The following is a 16,990-nucleotide window of genomic DNA, read 5'->3' as shown; positions in this document are numbered from 1 at the left end:
AAGCCCAGACCTGTTTCACTTCCAATCACCTGCCGAGACTAAATGCCAATTTTAACACCTTCACTTGTGTTTATGTTCTAGCTTCCAAGTGAAACAGGCATTGGAGGCAATTGCCATTTACAAACTCCCTGCACACATTAGTTGCAAGATTTGAGCAGTGGGTTACAAAGGCACTTTTCCACGGAAAGCTTTTCGTCCCAAGGAGAGGGATTTTTTGGGGTGTGTGGCATTTGAAGTTATATTTTACGTAAGTTGTGTGAAGGCACTAATATCTCATGGTTGTCTTGATATTTAACTGCTTACTCTGATTGGTTTCTTGGTTTAATTGGTGGCTTTAATTAGATGTTTAAAAACTACTGTTTACTTTGTTATAGCTTTGCTACACCAACCACAGGAGGGACGTTGGGACCAATTTATGGTGTAAATATAGAAAGACAAAGGCTCCCTCAAGTCAAGTTCCACTCTTAAGCCATGTCCTCGTACATTTTCTTGACAACAATGTGAAAATAGTTTTCCATTGTCTTTTCTGATATGAAAACATTGAGATAAACGTATAAGAATCAACTCCTGTAACTGACACAGCTAGAAGTAACTCACCCAAATCCCTTTTTGAAAAAATAAATTTTATTATTTTTCTATTAATTACATTTCTTAGTGCTTAATAAACATCGTGTGTCTGGGTACTTATTTTGCTTAATAATACAAATTCCATTCTTATTTTCCATCCCTTTTATCCAACCACTTTCCATGTTTGATAATATTCTACCCAAATCCCATTTTTTAAAAAAACTGCCTTCATTCAATAACTAATGGTCATCCTATTCAGCTCTTAGGTTCTTTGTTTTTGACCTGGTTTGTATCTTCTGCTAAGGGCAGATGGGTGATGCCAACATTTCTATTCGTTACTAAATAAATGTTGCAGTTTTACATTTGTGGGATTTAAGGAAAATAGAGAGAAGCTGCCACTTAATTTCTCTGCTCTGTGTTTGTATGTTTAATCGCTGTGAAGGTTGGTCTCCCAGAGCAATTGGGACGTGGGTGGGTGTGGCTTGCATAGAAGCCTTCTCAGTTTTTCTCTGCCTCGTTAGCAGCTTCAGTCATCCTAACAGACGTTCCAGAGCACAATTTTTTAAATAATAGTCCAGCACTAAACTGGACCATATTATTTAAATACTACAGGTAGTCTTCAACTTGTGACTGTTCACTTAGCAACTGTTTGACGTTATGATGGACCCTGTAAAAGCGACAACACAAGAGCAAACAATAGATACAAAGTCAAGGTTAATCGCACCAAACTTGATTGCAGGAAATACGACTTCAGCAAGAGAGTGGTCAATGTCTGGAATACTCTACCTGACTCTGTGGTTTCTTCCCCAAACCCCAAAATCTTTAACCTTAGACTGTCTACTATTGACCTCACCCCTTTCCTTAGAGGTCTGTAGGGGACGTGCATAAGCGCACTAATGTGCCTACCGTCCCTGTCCTATTGTTTCTTTTATTTTTTATTTATTTTTCTTATATGTATCCATGTATTCATAACTGTGTTTTTACTTATATCTTGTAAGCAATTGACAAATAAATAAATAAAGCTACTTATCACTTACCTGCATTTGAAATTTAGATGCCTCCCCCAGTCCCTTGACTCATTTTAGACGTTCAGCAACTAGCTGCTGTTAGCAGTGTCCCACTGCTATGTGACTGTGATTTACAACAATTTTTTTTTGCCATTTTACTTTGTTTCCAGCAAAAAATGCCCCATAGTGAACAATGGATTGGCTTCAGAACCATGGCATTCGTTTTACAATTCCGTATTTACTTAACTGGGCGCAAAATAACATATCATAAAATCAGATATGATCATGTGATGACCTGCTTAACAATCGCCATAACTTATGACCATAATAGCAGGCTCAATTACAGTCGTAACTCGAGGACTGCCTTTAATTTAAACCAAAAAGAAAATGCCTATCTTAATATAGCAGTTTAGATTCCTTCTTGGGGAAGTAGAGGTGGATTTGGGATTGAAAAATGGAAGTGTAGCTTGCAATGTTTGGGAAATCTGCCTGGGATGTGATTGGCTGACAAATTCTGGCCATTGCTGTCTTAGTCGTGCTTTTGTTTAAGAAAGCTATCATTTCCAAGGAAAACCCATTTTAATCCATCACTGAGACATGAGTTGTCAGAGTCATTGAATTGTGATACCCCATGTTGGCCTAATTACCAAATTAGCTGGTTCTCTGATCAGAACAGCAACCATAAAGCCAAGTTGTCTCCCGAGTGGAAATTATATCAAATGTTCTGAATTGGTTGTGCTTAAACAAATAGTGTTCCACTTTGATTCTCTGCTACAAAATTTTCTGGATGGTAAATAAAGATTAGATCTATATCCTGTTTCTATCTCTTCTGCAGGTGCTACGAAAATATGGAATCAATCTCTCCGAAGAGGAATTTTTTCACATTTTGGAATATTATGACAAAAACTTAACTTCCAAAATCTCCTACAATGAATTCCTCAGAGCATTCCTGCAATAAGAAAAAAAAAGGGGAGTGAAGGGAAATCACCCTTCAACTTGAAGAATCGTTAGCAAAATTTATTAATTTTGAAGTTAATAAAACCGTATAAATTCATGCTATTGGTTAACACTTCATCAGCAATCTTCTAAAGCTGATAGTATGGAAACTAGTAGTGTCTGGTGAAGACAGCTTTCACTAGGTTGAGGCTATTAATTTTCTCAACATCACTTAACTGTGAAAACAGAAAACAATTACAGTGACAGTTCCAAGACCCACACAAACAGGATTATTAAGAACAGGAACTGTTAATTTAGATTTTAAAAGCCACCGTACTCAATTTTGTTTGCTTCAATTTTCTAAATTGATTAATACGTTATACTCCATTATTCAGAAATTGGATACCTCAGAATCCAACAGAAGTGATAGCTGTGCATAAGCCTGTGGAAATTGTCTATGCATACAATCTGAACCTAGTTTTGACGTGTCAAGTTTGTTAAAAGTGGGCCCAGCATAATTTAAAAAATCCTTCTGTATCCAAATGACATTTCCAGAGCTAGAATAATGCATTCCCTTGGGGGATGTGTCTTTGCCTCACATTGGCCTGAAATAATTTGAAGGAACTTGGTGGCCAACTGAAACTTTTCCTCCACCCTCTGTTTCCCCCCCCCCATGCTCTCTCATCTTTCTCCACCAGGGATGACCCTAGGGATATCAAACGGTCAAAAAAATTTAGTGTGGTGCCACCAAAATTCTGCGTTTTTAATACACGGATGTGTCAGGGCTCCATTCAAGGGCCCCATTCAAATCATGAGTCTCTAGTCACATCTCTCAGAGATTTAAAAAATCAATTATTAGGAGTGAACATGCCAGCGTTACCTGGGTGCAGCTGATTCTGAAACACATCGTTCATCACACCCTTGACTCTTTTCTTCCCCCCCAGATGTATACTCTCCAATGGGACACATCCATAGCCAAGAGTCATCAATCATGCTCTCCAGTAATAATCTTGCGTGCCAGAAGCTTCGGCCGCCTAGCAATTATCTATGAAAACATTTAAGGAATGCGCTACTTCCCCCACTCCCTTTCTGCTGGTGGTCTCTAAAAGACCAGAGAAATATTTTTGAGTTGACAGGATGCGCATCAAAGCCAATTGGAGGTTCAATCCCATTATCAGGGCTGCCATCTTGACTCTTTTGATATATGCTAATGACACCAAGGTCTTTGGCTATTTTCCAGCATGTTGCAAATGCAGGGATCGAACTGCAGCTTGTGGAGGGTGGATAGCATTCAACAATTCTCTTGAATTTTCCCAGAATAAAATGTCTTTTCTTCAAGTTGACCTGTGTGAGACGCTAACAACTGACCTTCGGGTCATCCTCCTTTATACTCATCATTGTCAACCTTCAGTTGTGTCTGACCCTTGGCCACTCTGTGGATCAGCACTGTCCTTGCCTTTCTGTCTTGCACCACTTCCTACAGATCTGCCATAATCATCCTGGTGTCATCCCTTATACTGTAGTATCCAACCAACAGGTACTAGAATGACCCATTCTCCTTTTTCCGCTGATAACTTTCAGTGTGATTGACTGGGAGTGGTGAGGTGGCCTAGAGGTGGAGCTCTCGCTTCACAATCAGGAGGTTGTGAGTTTGATTCTAGGTAGAGGCAGATATGAGCCTCGGTGGCACAGTGGTTAGAGTGCAGTACTGCAGGCTACTTCTGCTGACTGTCGGCTGCCTGCAATTTGGCAGTTCAAATCCCACCAGGCTCAAGGTTGACTTAGCCTTCCATCCTTCCGAGGTGGGTAAAATGAGACAAAATCATTGGGGGCAATATATACTGACTCTGTAAAACCACTTAGAGAGGGCTATAAAGCACTATGAAGCGGTATATACATGTAAGTGCTATTACTATTTCTCTGGATACATTGAGAATATATCTGCTATATATATCAGATACATTGAGAAAACTCTGCATTGGTGATAGGAAGGGCATCTGGCCATTAAAACACTGCTATCTCCATTCAGTTACCCAGACTCCTCCCACAAGGGGTCATTAAAAGAAGATGTTGATTGACTTATTGAATGAGTCAGACATGACCAAAGTATGACAGCCTCTGTTTGGTGATCTTACCTTCAAGTGATATTTTTTGCGAGGTTTGGTCTTGGACTTCTTTGTTATATTTGCAATCCATGCGGTTTTAATAGTCACCTCCAGCACCACAGTTCAAAGGTGTCTACCCTTCTCCTATCTGCCTTCTTCAGAGCCCAAGTTTCACAGCCATAAGTAGCAATTTGAAAAAAATTAACTAATTTAAAAATTAACTAATCTACATTTAGTTGTGAGGATGATGACTTTACTCTTCTAGATGTTATTCATGCTGGATGTTGCAGTTCTTCCAAATGTTTAAATCTGTTCTTGGCTTCAAATTTTTGAATCCTGTGTTGTCATTTGACACTGCAACACCTGAACTTTTCCTTGGCAGCTAATAGTTCGTGGTCTGATCTACAATCTGCACCAGGGAACGTTTTCACAGCGAGGATGGAACTTTTACTCTTCTTTTGACCTAATGTGTACTTGATTTGGTTCCAATATTCTCCAGTTGGTGAAGTCCTAGTATATAATCTCCGCTTGTGTTATTCAAACCACATGTTCATTGTGCTTAACTGAATCAGATGTTTTTCTGTCATTTCATTCACCAAGGCCAAACTTGCCTGTGATCCCTGTTTCTTCCATTTCTCCCAGTTTTGCACGGAAATATCTAATAATATAGATAATGTCTTTTTGTGTGTTTGTTCGAAAGTTTCCTACATTTTAGCATGGAAGTCTTTGATGCTCTCTACTGCTGAGTGTGCAGTGGGGGTATAAACTTGCAGAATTATGTTGAAAGATTTTCCATTGATATGTATTGGCATTATGCTACTGACTGAAAATGTTCTGTGGGTTCTGCCCATTTCTTTATGGCATCATTGCTAGAGTAGTATACAAATGACCATCAGAGTTGAAGAAGCCACAGCTTTATAAAGGGTGGGGGTGCGGGGCTTTATACTACCCTTGGAATTTTTATAGCATGGAGAGGACCATGTGATAATGTAAAGTAATAAAAGTTATTTGTGAGACTCCAAATTACAAGATCTGAGTGCCCTGTTGGAAGAAATGTCCATCTGGGTTCAGTTCCAAGTGGGGAGAAAGACACTGAAAATATGGAGACTGCTTGGAAGGATGGTTTAATGGAGAAGCAGAACCACCAAGCACGTGTGATTCTGGGTAGCTGAACACATAGAGTGGAGAGAGATATATTCATACCCTCTCTTGGGCCTTGCCCTAGAGCTTCCTGTTCCTGTGGAAAGGGCAGGTATCCTATTGGCTGCTGTAGAGGTCATGTGCAAATCCTAGGAGTTTGTCTGAGATAAGCTTGGTTGAACTGTGCTGGGTGATGCAATGAAGAGGCTTATATTTTGAAAGGGTGTTGGGCAATTCCTATTATGGCTCAATGGCTTTGTCCTGGTTTGGATCTTGAGTGAGGGCTAATCCTATCACCCTGGAGTTGAAGGCCTTTTGTCTTGTAGATAGGATGACTCAATCTTTCTGGGGCTATTTAAAAAGGGGAGGGCTGCTCTCCAAAATCATGTTTCTCCTTTTCTCATCCAGGGAGGTATAATATTCTGCCTTTTTAATATTTCCTAGAATAGGGGTCACCAACCTTTTGGACCTCAGGGACCACCAAACTCATAATTTTAAATCCCAGGGACCACTAACCAGTTCTGTGGGCGTTGCCTAATTTGTGGCTGTGGCTTGGTGGTAATGTGACTGGCTGGGCATGGCTTGTATGTAAATATATATAAATATTGAATTTTTTATTAAAAAAAAGCAACTTTTACCCAAAATCAAGCAAAGCAGGCAGGCAGATTGAGTTGCTCACAGAATCACAGATTCATTCAGAGATTTATCTATCTGCCATTGGCTAGCTCAGTCTGTCACTTAAAATTTGCTTGCAAGTAAACTCACAAAATTAACTCACAACAAACCATGTATGTAAATATTGAATTTTTTATTTAAAAAAAGAACAACTTTTACCCAAAATCAGGCAAAGCAGGCAGGCAGATTGAGTTGCTCATAGAATCGTTCAGTGATCTATCTATCTGCCATCGGCTAGCTCAGTCTGTCACATAAAATTTGCTTGCTGTGAGTCTGCACTGAATAATAAAACCTTCAGTCCTAAGGGAGGTTCGGCTATGCTTAAAAACAGAGTCGAAGATCTAAAGACTAGAAAGCAAGAAATCCAACCATTTCCTGCTTTCTAGCTAATCTAAATCTCCCAGCACAGCAGAACACCTGATGGTTGGAAAAAGGAAAAATAGCAATTTAGCAGGCAAGTTTGCCGGATAAGGAGTGAGTGAGTGGGGAGATTTCCTGTGGACCATGTGGGCAGCGCAGCCTTGTGTTTCTCCGCAGCCTGGATTTAATTGCTTTGTGGGGGTGCTCTGGGGGTGAGATTTCTCTGAAGCTCACCAACATTTTCTCGTGGCTCACCGTTTGGTGACTGCTGTCCTAGAATATTTCATTCTTCTAGGAGAAGGCTAGGTGCAAACTTTCTACAGGCCATATTGCTATGAAATAATTTAATATTTATTATCCCATAAAACTCTCAGCCTTAGGGGTTATTAGTGGAGGGGAGCAAATAGAGCCTGGGTTTTTGGACATGAATTTGTCTGATAGTAGTTTTATAAGTTCTCAAATCATTGGGTTTTTTTAAAAAAAGAAATCTGTATTTGAGACATTCAGAGCATCCAAAAGTGCTGTTTTTCTATAAGTGCAGCAGAGGTGCTTCTGCACTTCCAAGATAGGCATTTAATGTCCACGGACATAATAAAATAATCAGATACTGTAAGTTTCTTCATGATTCCACGTCATCGTAGCAGGCAGCCAGACATTTATTTCAAAAGTGTGATTGCATCTAACACGGTATTAAATTTCTTTTTGTATAGTAGTTTGTGAAAATTCATCAGACTTGTCAGGAATATGTTTTTCACCTATGCAGTGACTTTAAATTGTTAACAGAGCAGCCACTGCTGGAGATAAAAGAGCGCATGAAGGTTGCATACTGCATTGGTTAGTTTAGCACTTATAACTAAGAATGTCTATGGAGATTTTCAGTCATGTCCCAAAGGTTATTTTTCAAGAAGCAACTGAACTTATTGGGTTTTTTTTTTCTTTCTTTCTGCTCTGAGAGCTGAAGAAGCTTCCTTGGATGAGAAGCAAAACTTCTTCAAAGAAAAACCAGAAAATCCAGTTGCCTCTTGATAAAAGCACCTTTGGGTTATGGCCCAAGAAGTCTTCCAGCAGGACTCTTGTCTTGGAAAATTGTACCTGTAGAAATAGGAAAATGAAATGCCAGGCATGGCAGATCGTTGTATACAGCCTTGTGTAAGTTAATTAGAATTCTGAACATTAATAAAAGCTTTTAGAATCCTTGTAACCTTTTATATTTAATCCCCGCTTGAAAACAGCTCTCAAGTTATTTCTGATCCTAGAATGTCTAATATCCTTTGGTCTCTGAAAATGCTGCACTTTAACTACAGGATGCTTGTTCCAGGTTCTGAGATTACATAATGCCAATAAAGCAATAAGTATTCCAAAGTTGGTGGGGCATTTTTTTCTTTTACTTTTTTTTCGCAATTAAGAGCAGAGCCATATTTGGTTGTTCCCTTTCCCCCCCTATTTAAAGCTATTGTGGAGAAGAAAATTAAGCCCTTCTTTTACAGTTTTAATAATGAGATTATTTTTTTTTGAAAAAAAGAGATTTTTTTTCTCTCCCCCTCCTCTGCCAGAAATGCAATAATTAGAACAGCTGGAAAAGAGAAAACACATGCCACATACTTCCCTAGTCCCTGCTCTGCATATGGCATGTCTTGCAGCTACATTAACTTATCCCCAATTGTCAAGATCCCGAAGCTGCCTCCTTTCTCTCCAATTGTCTTCAGAACTTGAACTGCTGTAAGAGTAGGGGGTGGGGGTGGGGGTGGGGTGGGGTGGGGGGAAGAGGCATCTCAGATCCTTGTCTCAAATTCTTGAAACACCATGCTAGCATGTTTTTCATTAGTGCTTCTGGCAGGAGGATTTGACTCAACAACTCTCAGATGAATAAAAGAAGCAATCCTCTCTTCCCCCCTCCCCTCTATAAAAACAAACCTTACTGCTTCTATTTAAAAAAAAAAAAACCTGCTGTAAAAGGGAGCAGGAGGAAGGCAATTAATTCAGACTGCAGGGGCATTGGCAGGAAGTACCCACTGAGTTGCACGCGGGAGATTAAGGCATACTCCAGACCGTGCAGAAGACACAACCGTCAAGTCAACCTGTGTGGACACCCTGATTTATTTTTTTGTTTTGTTGGTATTTCCGTGTGGTTGTGGGATTTCCTAGATGGCTGTAGGGTGTATGGGAGCGGGGAGGTTGGTGTTGTTTTCTTGGTGTCAGCAGAAAGACCCTCCACTATTGTCTTCTTGCAAGATGCTTCTTCAACTTCCCAGCCAAGTCGGCTTTTCATCCTAGTATTAACAGGAGTGAGAACAGGCACTATTGCATAAGTAATAGTGCATCTAAAATACACCCCAGATATACTGTCAATAACAGTCATGGCACATGTCAAGAAGGGAAGGAGATACAACTCTTAGCATCAGGTGCCCCCTTAGCCTTGTCCCCATCCCTTCCAATTCTCGTCCCACCAGGCAGAAACTCCCAATGAGATTCTTTCTTGAATTTCTTTTATTTAAGCTGCAATCCGCCACCTTCTTCTCTATAGGCCTTTGGGGATATAGCCCTTGCCCTCTCTCTTAGGCAAATTGACTGGCCTTAGGTCAGGGGTTGGCAACCTTAAAACACCCAATAGCCACAAAAGTCCTAACCGGAAACACCCCCCCCCATCCGTTCAATTCTGGAACCAACCGAAATCTGGTTCTACCACCATTGAGTGTCCTTTTTCCTTTTACCAACCAGCAACAGGGAACCACAGCAGATGGATGAAAGAGCCGCATGCGGCTCCAGAGTCGTGGGTTGCCAACCCCTGCCTTAGATCAACCTCTTGGAACAAGTCCTACAGACACCTTTCATAGGGGAAAGAAAGAGGGTCTAGTCCCACAGAGACTTAAGGCTATTCTATAAGCACAAATGTATATTTATTTATGGGCTTGTAGTACCTCAAATAATTACTCATTGTACTCTATCTTTTCTTCCACTCAGGGCTGAGATAGAATCAGAAATCTGAATTCTTTTTTTTTTTTAATCACTGCAGGCAGGGTCGGTATGATATTTTCTTTTGGGAGTGCAAACTGGATGATTTCAGGTGGCTGGACAAATCTGGCATGTGGACTGTAGGTTGCCAACCTATACTTTACATACCAGGTTAGAAGGGGATCATCCAAATTTCTTACTTGCTGAGGACTAGGGTTAGGCAGAAACAACACAGATTTGGAAAAAGAGCTTTAACTTTTGTGAAATCTTCTCCAAGGTCTGACTGGGTTCATGTAGTATTTTCTGTTGTGTTGTCTTCCTGCCCTGGGAAGGAAATTGAGTAGAAAGCTCAGGATGGCCTGCCAGGTATAGTATAAAATAAGGGATGGCAGTGCCATCAAAATTCTGCCGGTTTGTTATAGGTTGTTCTCTGGTCCCACAGCCTTCTTTTGCCACAACCTGGACACTCAAACTGGTTTGAACTCTGCTTCCCAGAACTGCAACCAATCTGGAATGGTTTGCAAGAGTTTCCAGGCTGTAAAATTTTCTTTAGAGCCTGAAACTAACCCACCTTTCTCATCTTCTGCCTATCCCTGCTAGAGGCAAATAATTCATATATCAGTATATCTAAAGGCAGAATAAAGACCAAGTGCCGCTCTCATCATTTGTGAATTATTGTTCACAAAAACAGCTGTCATTGCATGGTAGATTATATATATATAATTATATATATGTATAATTGTGATTCCAAGAAGATACAAAAAGAATTGTGTATTATGTTTAATACTAAAATATGCTAATGTGATGTTTTCATTATATGTTCTTCAAAAGTAAGCTTGGCATGAAGTCTTGGAAACAATATAAAATTAATGGTGCTTTTAAATAATCAAATGCATCATGTCATTTGAAGAATGACTCTGGCTGAAGTAGGTGAGCGGTCAATGACCAGAAATGTGGATTAAAATTTTCTACTAAACTTGGATGCATATTTAAGTGTCTTCAACAAGGGTTTTACCATCACATACACAGAAAATTATTCAGTACTAATTTTGAAGTATCGGTGCCTGAAAACAACGCTTTGTTTAGTTGTAGGAGTGATTTAGAAAATCCAGATGCATTTCTTGATTATCTTGGCAAACAGACACTGGGTTTAAAATAAATAGCTGACTTAACAATTGGAAGTGCTGCAGTTTAACATTCAGCCCAATTAGACCCTTGTTAGACTTAATTGTTTGCAAGCATTCGTTTGGTTGCTTTTTATGTTTTATAGCCATGAACTTCCCCAGGGCCAGGGCATACACAGCTGTGGGAGGGAAAATCTGGACTTGGATCTTCTAGTGCCTTTTTGAAAACTTAAAAGAAGCTGGATGTATTTGAACCGGGATGGTTAATCATATCCTTCTCAACATATCTATTGTCATGGCAACTTGATAAACTCTGAAAAAGGAAATGAGGGTGGATTTTTTTTCCATTTCATGCAGCTATGTTTTGATTTAGTGACTTTCCAACAGAGGGGCAATTACATTCTGAGTGCCTTTTGCATAACTCTTTGGGTCTGATCTTGATTCATCTGGGTATGGAGAATATGGAGATCATCTTAAAGTTCAGAAAGCTTAGTTCAGAAAGAGAGGAGGGGGTGAAAAAGAAACTCAGAAATCAGCCTGCCTTGTTTCTCTAGAGCAAGGATGTCAAACAGGCTGCCCGTGGGGTGGATGAATCATGTGTAGGTCATGCCCACCCCAGCTCTGCAAAGGGGGAAAATGTCACAAAATGTCACGTGAGAGCAACGTGATGCGGCGAATTTGACACCTGTGGCTCTACAATGAGAAACTGTTGTCAAACCTTCAAGATCCTGTTATTATGTCCTGCAGCAATAAAATGGAGTTCCTCTAATTCTTGGAAGTGGTTCGGTGACTAAGACGCTGAGCTTGTCAATCAGAAAGGTTGGCAGTTTTGGTGGTTCAAATCCCTAGCACCGTGTAACGGAGTGAGCTCCCGTTATTTGCCCCAGCTTCTGCCAACCTAGCAGTTTGAAAGCATGTAAAATGCAAGTAGAAAAATAGGGACCACTTTGGTGGGAAGGTAACAGCATTCCCTGCGCCTTCAGTGTTTAGTCATGCTGGCCACATGACCATGGAGATGTCTTCAGACAGCGTTGGCTCTTTAGCTTTGTAACGGAGATGAGCACTGCCCCCTAGAGCTGGAAACGACTAGCACATACGTGCGAGGGGAACCTTTACCTTTAACCTAGTCTACCTAGAAGACCAGAGGTGGGCTGCACTTATGCTAGTTATATATGGAAAGGATAGCGCAGGGGCAGGTGGGTGGACCCAGCCAGTGATCACAACTTCCGGTTCTAGGTTGTTCTCTCCTTTGTTAATTTCCATCCATTGTTTTTTGTTTTGCCTTTTGTTGCTTTGGAAAATAGTTTGACCCCCTTATCTTTGTAGGAGCCCCTCAAATATTGGAACACTGCTATCATGTCTCCCCTAGTCCTTCTTTTCATTAAACATGCCCAATTCCTATTAACACTCTTTATATGTTTTAGCCTCCACCCCCATAACCATGTTTGTTGCTCTTCTCTGCACTCTTTCCAGAGTCTCAACATCTTTTTTATATTGTGGTGACCAGAACTTGGATGCAGTATTCCAAGTGGGGTCTTACTAAGGCTTTGTAAAGTGGTTCTAGAACTTCACATGATCGTGATTCGATTCCTCTATTAGTGCAGCCTCGGATTGCATTGGCATTTTTGGCAGCTGCTGCACACTGTTGACTCACATTTAAGTGATTGTCCACTACGATTACTCTCAGAGTTACTGGGATTAAGCCAAAATTCACCTAATCTGTACCTATGCAGTTGGTTTTTCTTGCCTAAGTATAAGCTTTACTTTTCTCTACATTGAATTTCATTTTGTTAAACTGTCAAGATTTTTTGGGATCCTCTGGGGGATCTTGAGTATTACTGGCAGCTTAGTGTCATGTGCAAATTTGATGAATTCCCCCTGTATTCCTTCACCTGAATTGTTTATGAAGGTAATGAAAAGTACCGGGCCTAACATGGAACTTTGGGGTACCCCCCCACTGCTTACTTCCCTTCATGTAGATGTAGTTTTGTTCAGGACTATTTGTATGATTTAAGCCAGTAAGAAACCCCTCTGATTGTGTGTCACATTTTACTAGCTCGCCAAGAAATAGTATTGGAAGAATTATCCTTCTGGGTTCAGTTCCAAGTGGGGAAAAAAGACACTGGAAACATGGAGGCTATTTGGAAAGATGGTTTAATGGTGGACAGGACCACATGGCTTGGAGCTTCAAAGTGAAAAGGACGATCACATGCTTCAAGATGCTGGGTGAAGGAAAAGAAGGAAAAGGGCTGAGATGCTCAGAGTGCCTGGGTTTTATGCCCTCTGTTGGTCCTCACCTTAGTGTTTCCTGTTCCTGTGTAAGAAATATATCCCATTGGCTGTCAGACTCTCAGGGGTGGGTGTCTTAGCTAACTTTGTCTGGATCACATGGTTTCACCTGAGTTCTGGCTGATGCAATCTTCCCAGGCCAGGTGGTGAGATGGATAGAGGCCTTTGTTATGTAGAACTCTGCCCCAGGCCTTAATGGCCTGCCCATTAACAAACGTGGGGGTGAGCTTCTGCTTCTGAGTTTCTACTCTTTTTAGGGAAAATATTCTGCCTTTTTAATATTTCCTAGGACATTTCATTTTTCTAGGAGAGGGGTAGGTGCTAACTTCCTATAATAGGTCGTGGTCTACTTTATCAAATGCTTTACTGAAATCTAAATATACTATGTCCACAACTTGTCATTGTTGCACTAATTTAACATTTGTCAAAGAATGAAATAAAATTTGGTTGGCATGATCTGTTTTTAACAAACCCAAGTTGGCTACTGGTTATAACTTGATTTGCATCTAGGTATTTGCAAATTTGTTGTATGACTATGTTTTCCAAGATCTTCCCAGATATTGGTGTTAGGTTGATTGGTCTGTAATTTCCTGGATCTGGGTTTTTTGTTGGTGGTGGTGGGTTTTTTTTTTCCTTTTTGTGAAAATGGGAATTACACCAGCTCTTTTCCAGTTCTCAGTTGGTTCCTCAGTGATCCAAGAACTTTGAAAGATATGTTCCAATGGTTCTGAAATCACACCTGCTAGTTCCTTCAGAACTTTGAGATATAGTCCATCAAGACTCAAAGATTTGAATCTGTCTTAGAACTGACAGGTGTTCTTTTACTTTGTTTTGCATATTTTAATTTGCATCCCTAACCTGTCATTTGCAGTTCTGTTTTGGTAAGTTGAGTATTGTTTTCTTTTTGTCTGAAGACAGATGCAAAATATGAATTAAGTAGTTCTGTTGCCTGTTATTGCTTTGCCATCTTCTTCCATTTCTTATTTTTTATATGTTGAAATAAACATTTAAAATTGTTTTTGATATTTGTTGCAAGGCTTACTTCATTCAAAGTGTTAGCTTTCCTAACTTTGCCTTTGCTATTTGTTGATATTTTGCCTTAGTTATGTGTCCCTCTTTCCAGGGGTGGGATTCAATTTTTTTAACAACCGGTCCTGTGGATGTGGCTTAGGTGGTGGGTGTGGCTTGGTGGTCATGGCTTGTTGTCATGTTATTGGCTGGTCATGGCCAGCTCAATATCATTGAGGCACGCATCTCCTCACCTGGCCTCTGATGACTGTGGGGATACTGTAACAATCGTAGGTGTGAAAAATAGTCATAAGTCACTTTTTTCAGTGCCATTGTAACTTTGAATAGTCACTCCACACAAGCAAAGTACCAGCAAAGGGAAAAAAAGAAACTCCACAGAAGTTCCAGAGACAGGAAGTCTAGTCCTGCCAAGAATGTAATAAGGGTAAACGGAGAGGCAGTTTCTGTAAGCAACACCAGAATGTTTCCTTCCTGCCTTCCTTACAGGATTAGCCCAGTAATTTCTTCTAACAACCGGTTCTCTGAACTGCTTAGAATGTTAACAACCGGTTCTAGCGAATAGGTACGAACTGGTAGAATCCCAACCCTGCCTCTTTCCATTTCTTGTACTTATCCTTTTCTGTCCTTTCCTTCTTTTAGTTGGTCTGAGAGTATTTTGTGCAGCCATGCTGGCTTTTTCTTTGTTTTCTTGTTTCACTTTTTTAGTGGTATTGAACTGGACTGGACAATCATATTTTTCAGAGTTTCCCAAGCTTCTTGAATCGGTTTCCCCTTTAAGATTTTTATCCATGGAATCTTTCCTCGGCTTTCTCTATTGAAATAAGCTCCTTTAAAGTCTAAGACACTGGTTTGATTAAGTTCTGTTGCTTGTGTCTGTTTTATATTTAATTCTAATATGACATGATCTCTCTGTCTCCCCTAAAGTTCCCGCAGCTTCAATCCCCTCTATTGCTTCCTCTTTGATGATAAGAATAAGATCAAGTTTAGCTGACCTTCTAATTTCCCCCTCTAGTTTTTGAGTGATGAGTTGTCAGCTGGGTCAGGAATCTGTTCGATCTCCCATTTGTTGCAGAGTTTGTCTCCCAGTTTATCTCAGAGTAGTTAAAGTCACCCATTACCACTGTGGTGTGTTTCCTACATGTATTGGTTAACTGATTAGCAAAAAGTTCATCTATTTCTTCTGCTTGGTAGGGTGGGCTATAGTAACATCATTCTTTTTTCCTTTTATATGGACCATGTGCATTCTAGAAGGCTTTTATCCTTTGTTGTGTGCATTTCTGCAGAGAGGAAGTGATATATTATGACATATTATGCAAGTATTACTCCTATTTATTTATTTTATTTTGTCAAGCGATTATAAGATAACAGGTATAAGTATAAACATAGTTCTGAATACATGAAATGGATACATATAAGAAAAATAAAAAGAAACAATAGGACAGGGACGGTAGGCACGTTGTGCTCTTATGCATGCCCCCTACAGACCTCTTAGGAATGGGGTGTTTTTTGTTAGGTCTGTTTCTTTTGAATAGTTTGCATCCTTCTATAACAGGACATTCCAGTCATGAGTTTCACCCCACCAAGTTTATATAATGGCAACTCTATCATACTTGCCCTCTTGTGCTAGTATTTAAAGTTCACTCAGTTTGTTCCCTAAGTTTTGAGTGTTAATGTATAGGCATTTAAGTTCTTTGTGGCTGAACCTGGATATGCTTTCTACATCTTCCACTTTGCATCTGAATTTTTTTTTCTTTCTTTTTACTCCCTATCTCCATATTTTTAATTTATTGATTTGATTTGATTTGATTTGTCAATCGCTTACAAGATAATAGGTATAGCTATAAAGTAGGACTGAGTAACAATACAGGAAATAGGTACAAATAAATGGGGACAATAGGACAGGGACAGTAGACACGGTGGTGCACATGCAGGCCCCTTACAGACCTCTTAGGAATGGGGTGAGGTCATTTAAGGTTAAAGGAGTGGGAGTTTGAGGATGTAACAATAAAGTCAGGCAGTGCATTCCAGGCATTGACCACTCTGTTGCTGAAGTTGTATTTTCTGCAATCAAGTTTGAAGCGGTTTATTTGGTTGGTCTGCATGAGAACATCCAAGAGTCAGGGCGTAGTCACTACCTGTGAAGTCCCCATTTATAGATGGAGCTTCGATTAACAGGTTACAACTATCTTGCTCTTTGGCTGTCCCTGTTAAGTTCGGTCATTCAAATTTGTAATGAGTATTCTGAAAACAGATAACTGAAAGAAAACTTGGATGAGAATACCAGCTCTATGTTTCCAATCAGCTTCTGCGGGCGTCTCCATGGTGGATTAGATATGTGCCCTCAGAGACAAAAGACAAGATTGGAGGTTCCAGCTACATCTGCAGCTCTATATTATTTATTTATTTGCTTCTTTAGCTATTGTATACCAAATTTAGATAGCCACCCAATTGCGTTGCACTAGAACCATTGTATACCAATATCCATTTTCAAAGCTGTATTGGAATTCTCTTTCTGATTAGGAAAATATTTGTTTTAGTACATGAATAAGGTTTGTCTCAGTACAGGGTGAATTATATAACAAATTGTCTTGAATGGCTGCCAGTGTTCTTGTTCTCCTCAGACAAAGTGCGAAACAGCTTTCCAAGATATAGGTAAGGAAAGAAAGAGAGGGAGAGATACTCTCCATATTTTATACAAAAAGCTGTACAGATTCATGAGCTGGCTTCACATGGATTTTAAGACCTCCAAAATGGAGTTCTGCTTAAACTGAACCTGAATAGAATCCAATCTTTTTATTGCATTACA

At 39.9% G+C, this 16,990-nt stretch overlaps 1 protein-coding gene across 2 annotated transcripts in view; it reads left to right on the top strand.

Annotated features, from left to right (window-relative positions):
- EFCAB6 (EF-hand calcium binding domain 6) overlaps nt 1-8,120 on the top strand; it is a 121,583-nt gene extending 113,463 nt beyond the window's left edge. For both annotated transcript variants that reach the window (XM_087934184.1, XM_087934183.1), the window contains one exon: nt 2,410-8,120. In XM_087934184.1, the coding sequence (XP_087790310.1) occupies nt 2,410-2,532 (123 nt within the window). In that variant the 3' untranslated portion in view covers nt 2,533-8,120. The remainder of the gene's footprint in view (nt 1-2,409) is intronic.
- The last annotated feature ends 8,870 nt before the right edge of the window (nt 8,121-16,990 follow it).

The sequence above is a fragment of the Pseudonaja textilis genome, chromosome 5 (assembly GCF_049901715.1).
Source record: "Pseudonaja textilis isolate UNSWEBS1 chromosome 5, rPseTex1.2, whole genome shotgun sequence".
Lineage (NCBI taxonomy): Eukaryota > Metazoa > Chordata > Lepidosauria > Squamata > Elapidae > Pseudonaja > Pseudonaja textilis.
Note: the sequence above shows the minus strand (reverse complement) of the source record. Positions and strands in the feature narration are given on the sequence as shown.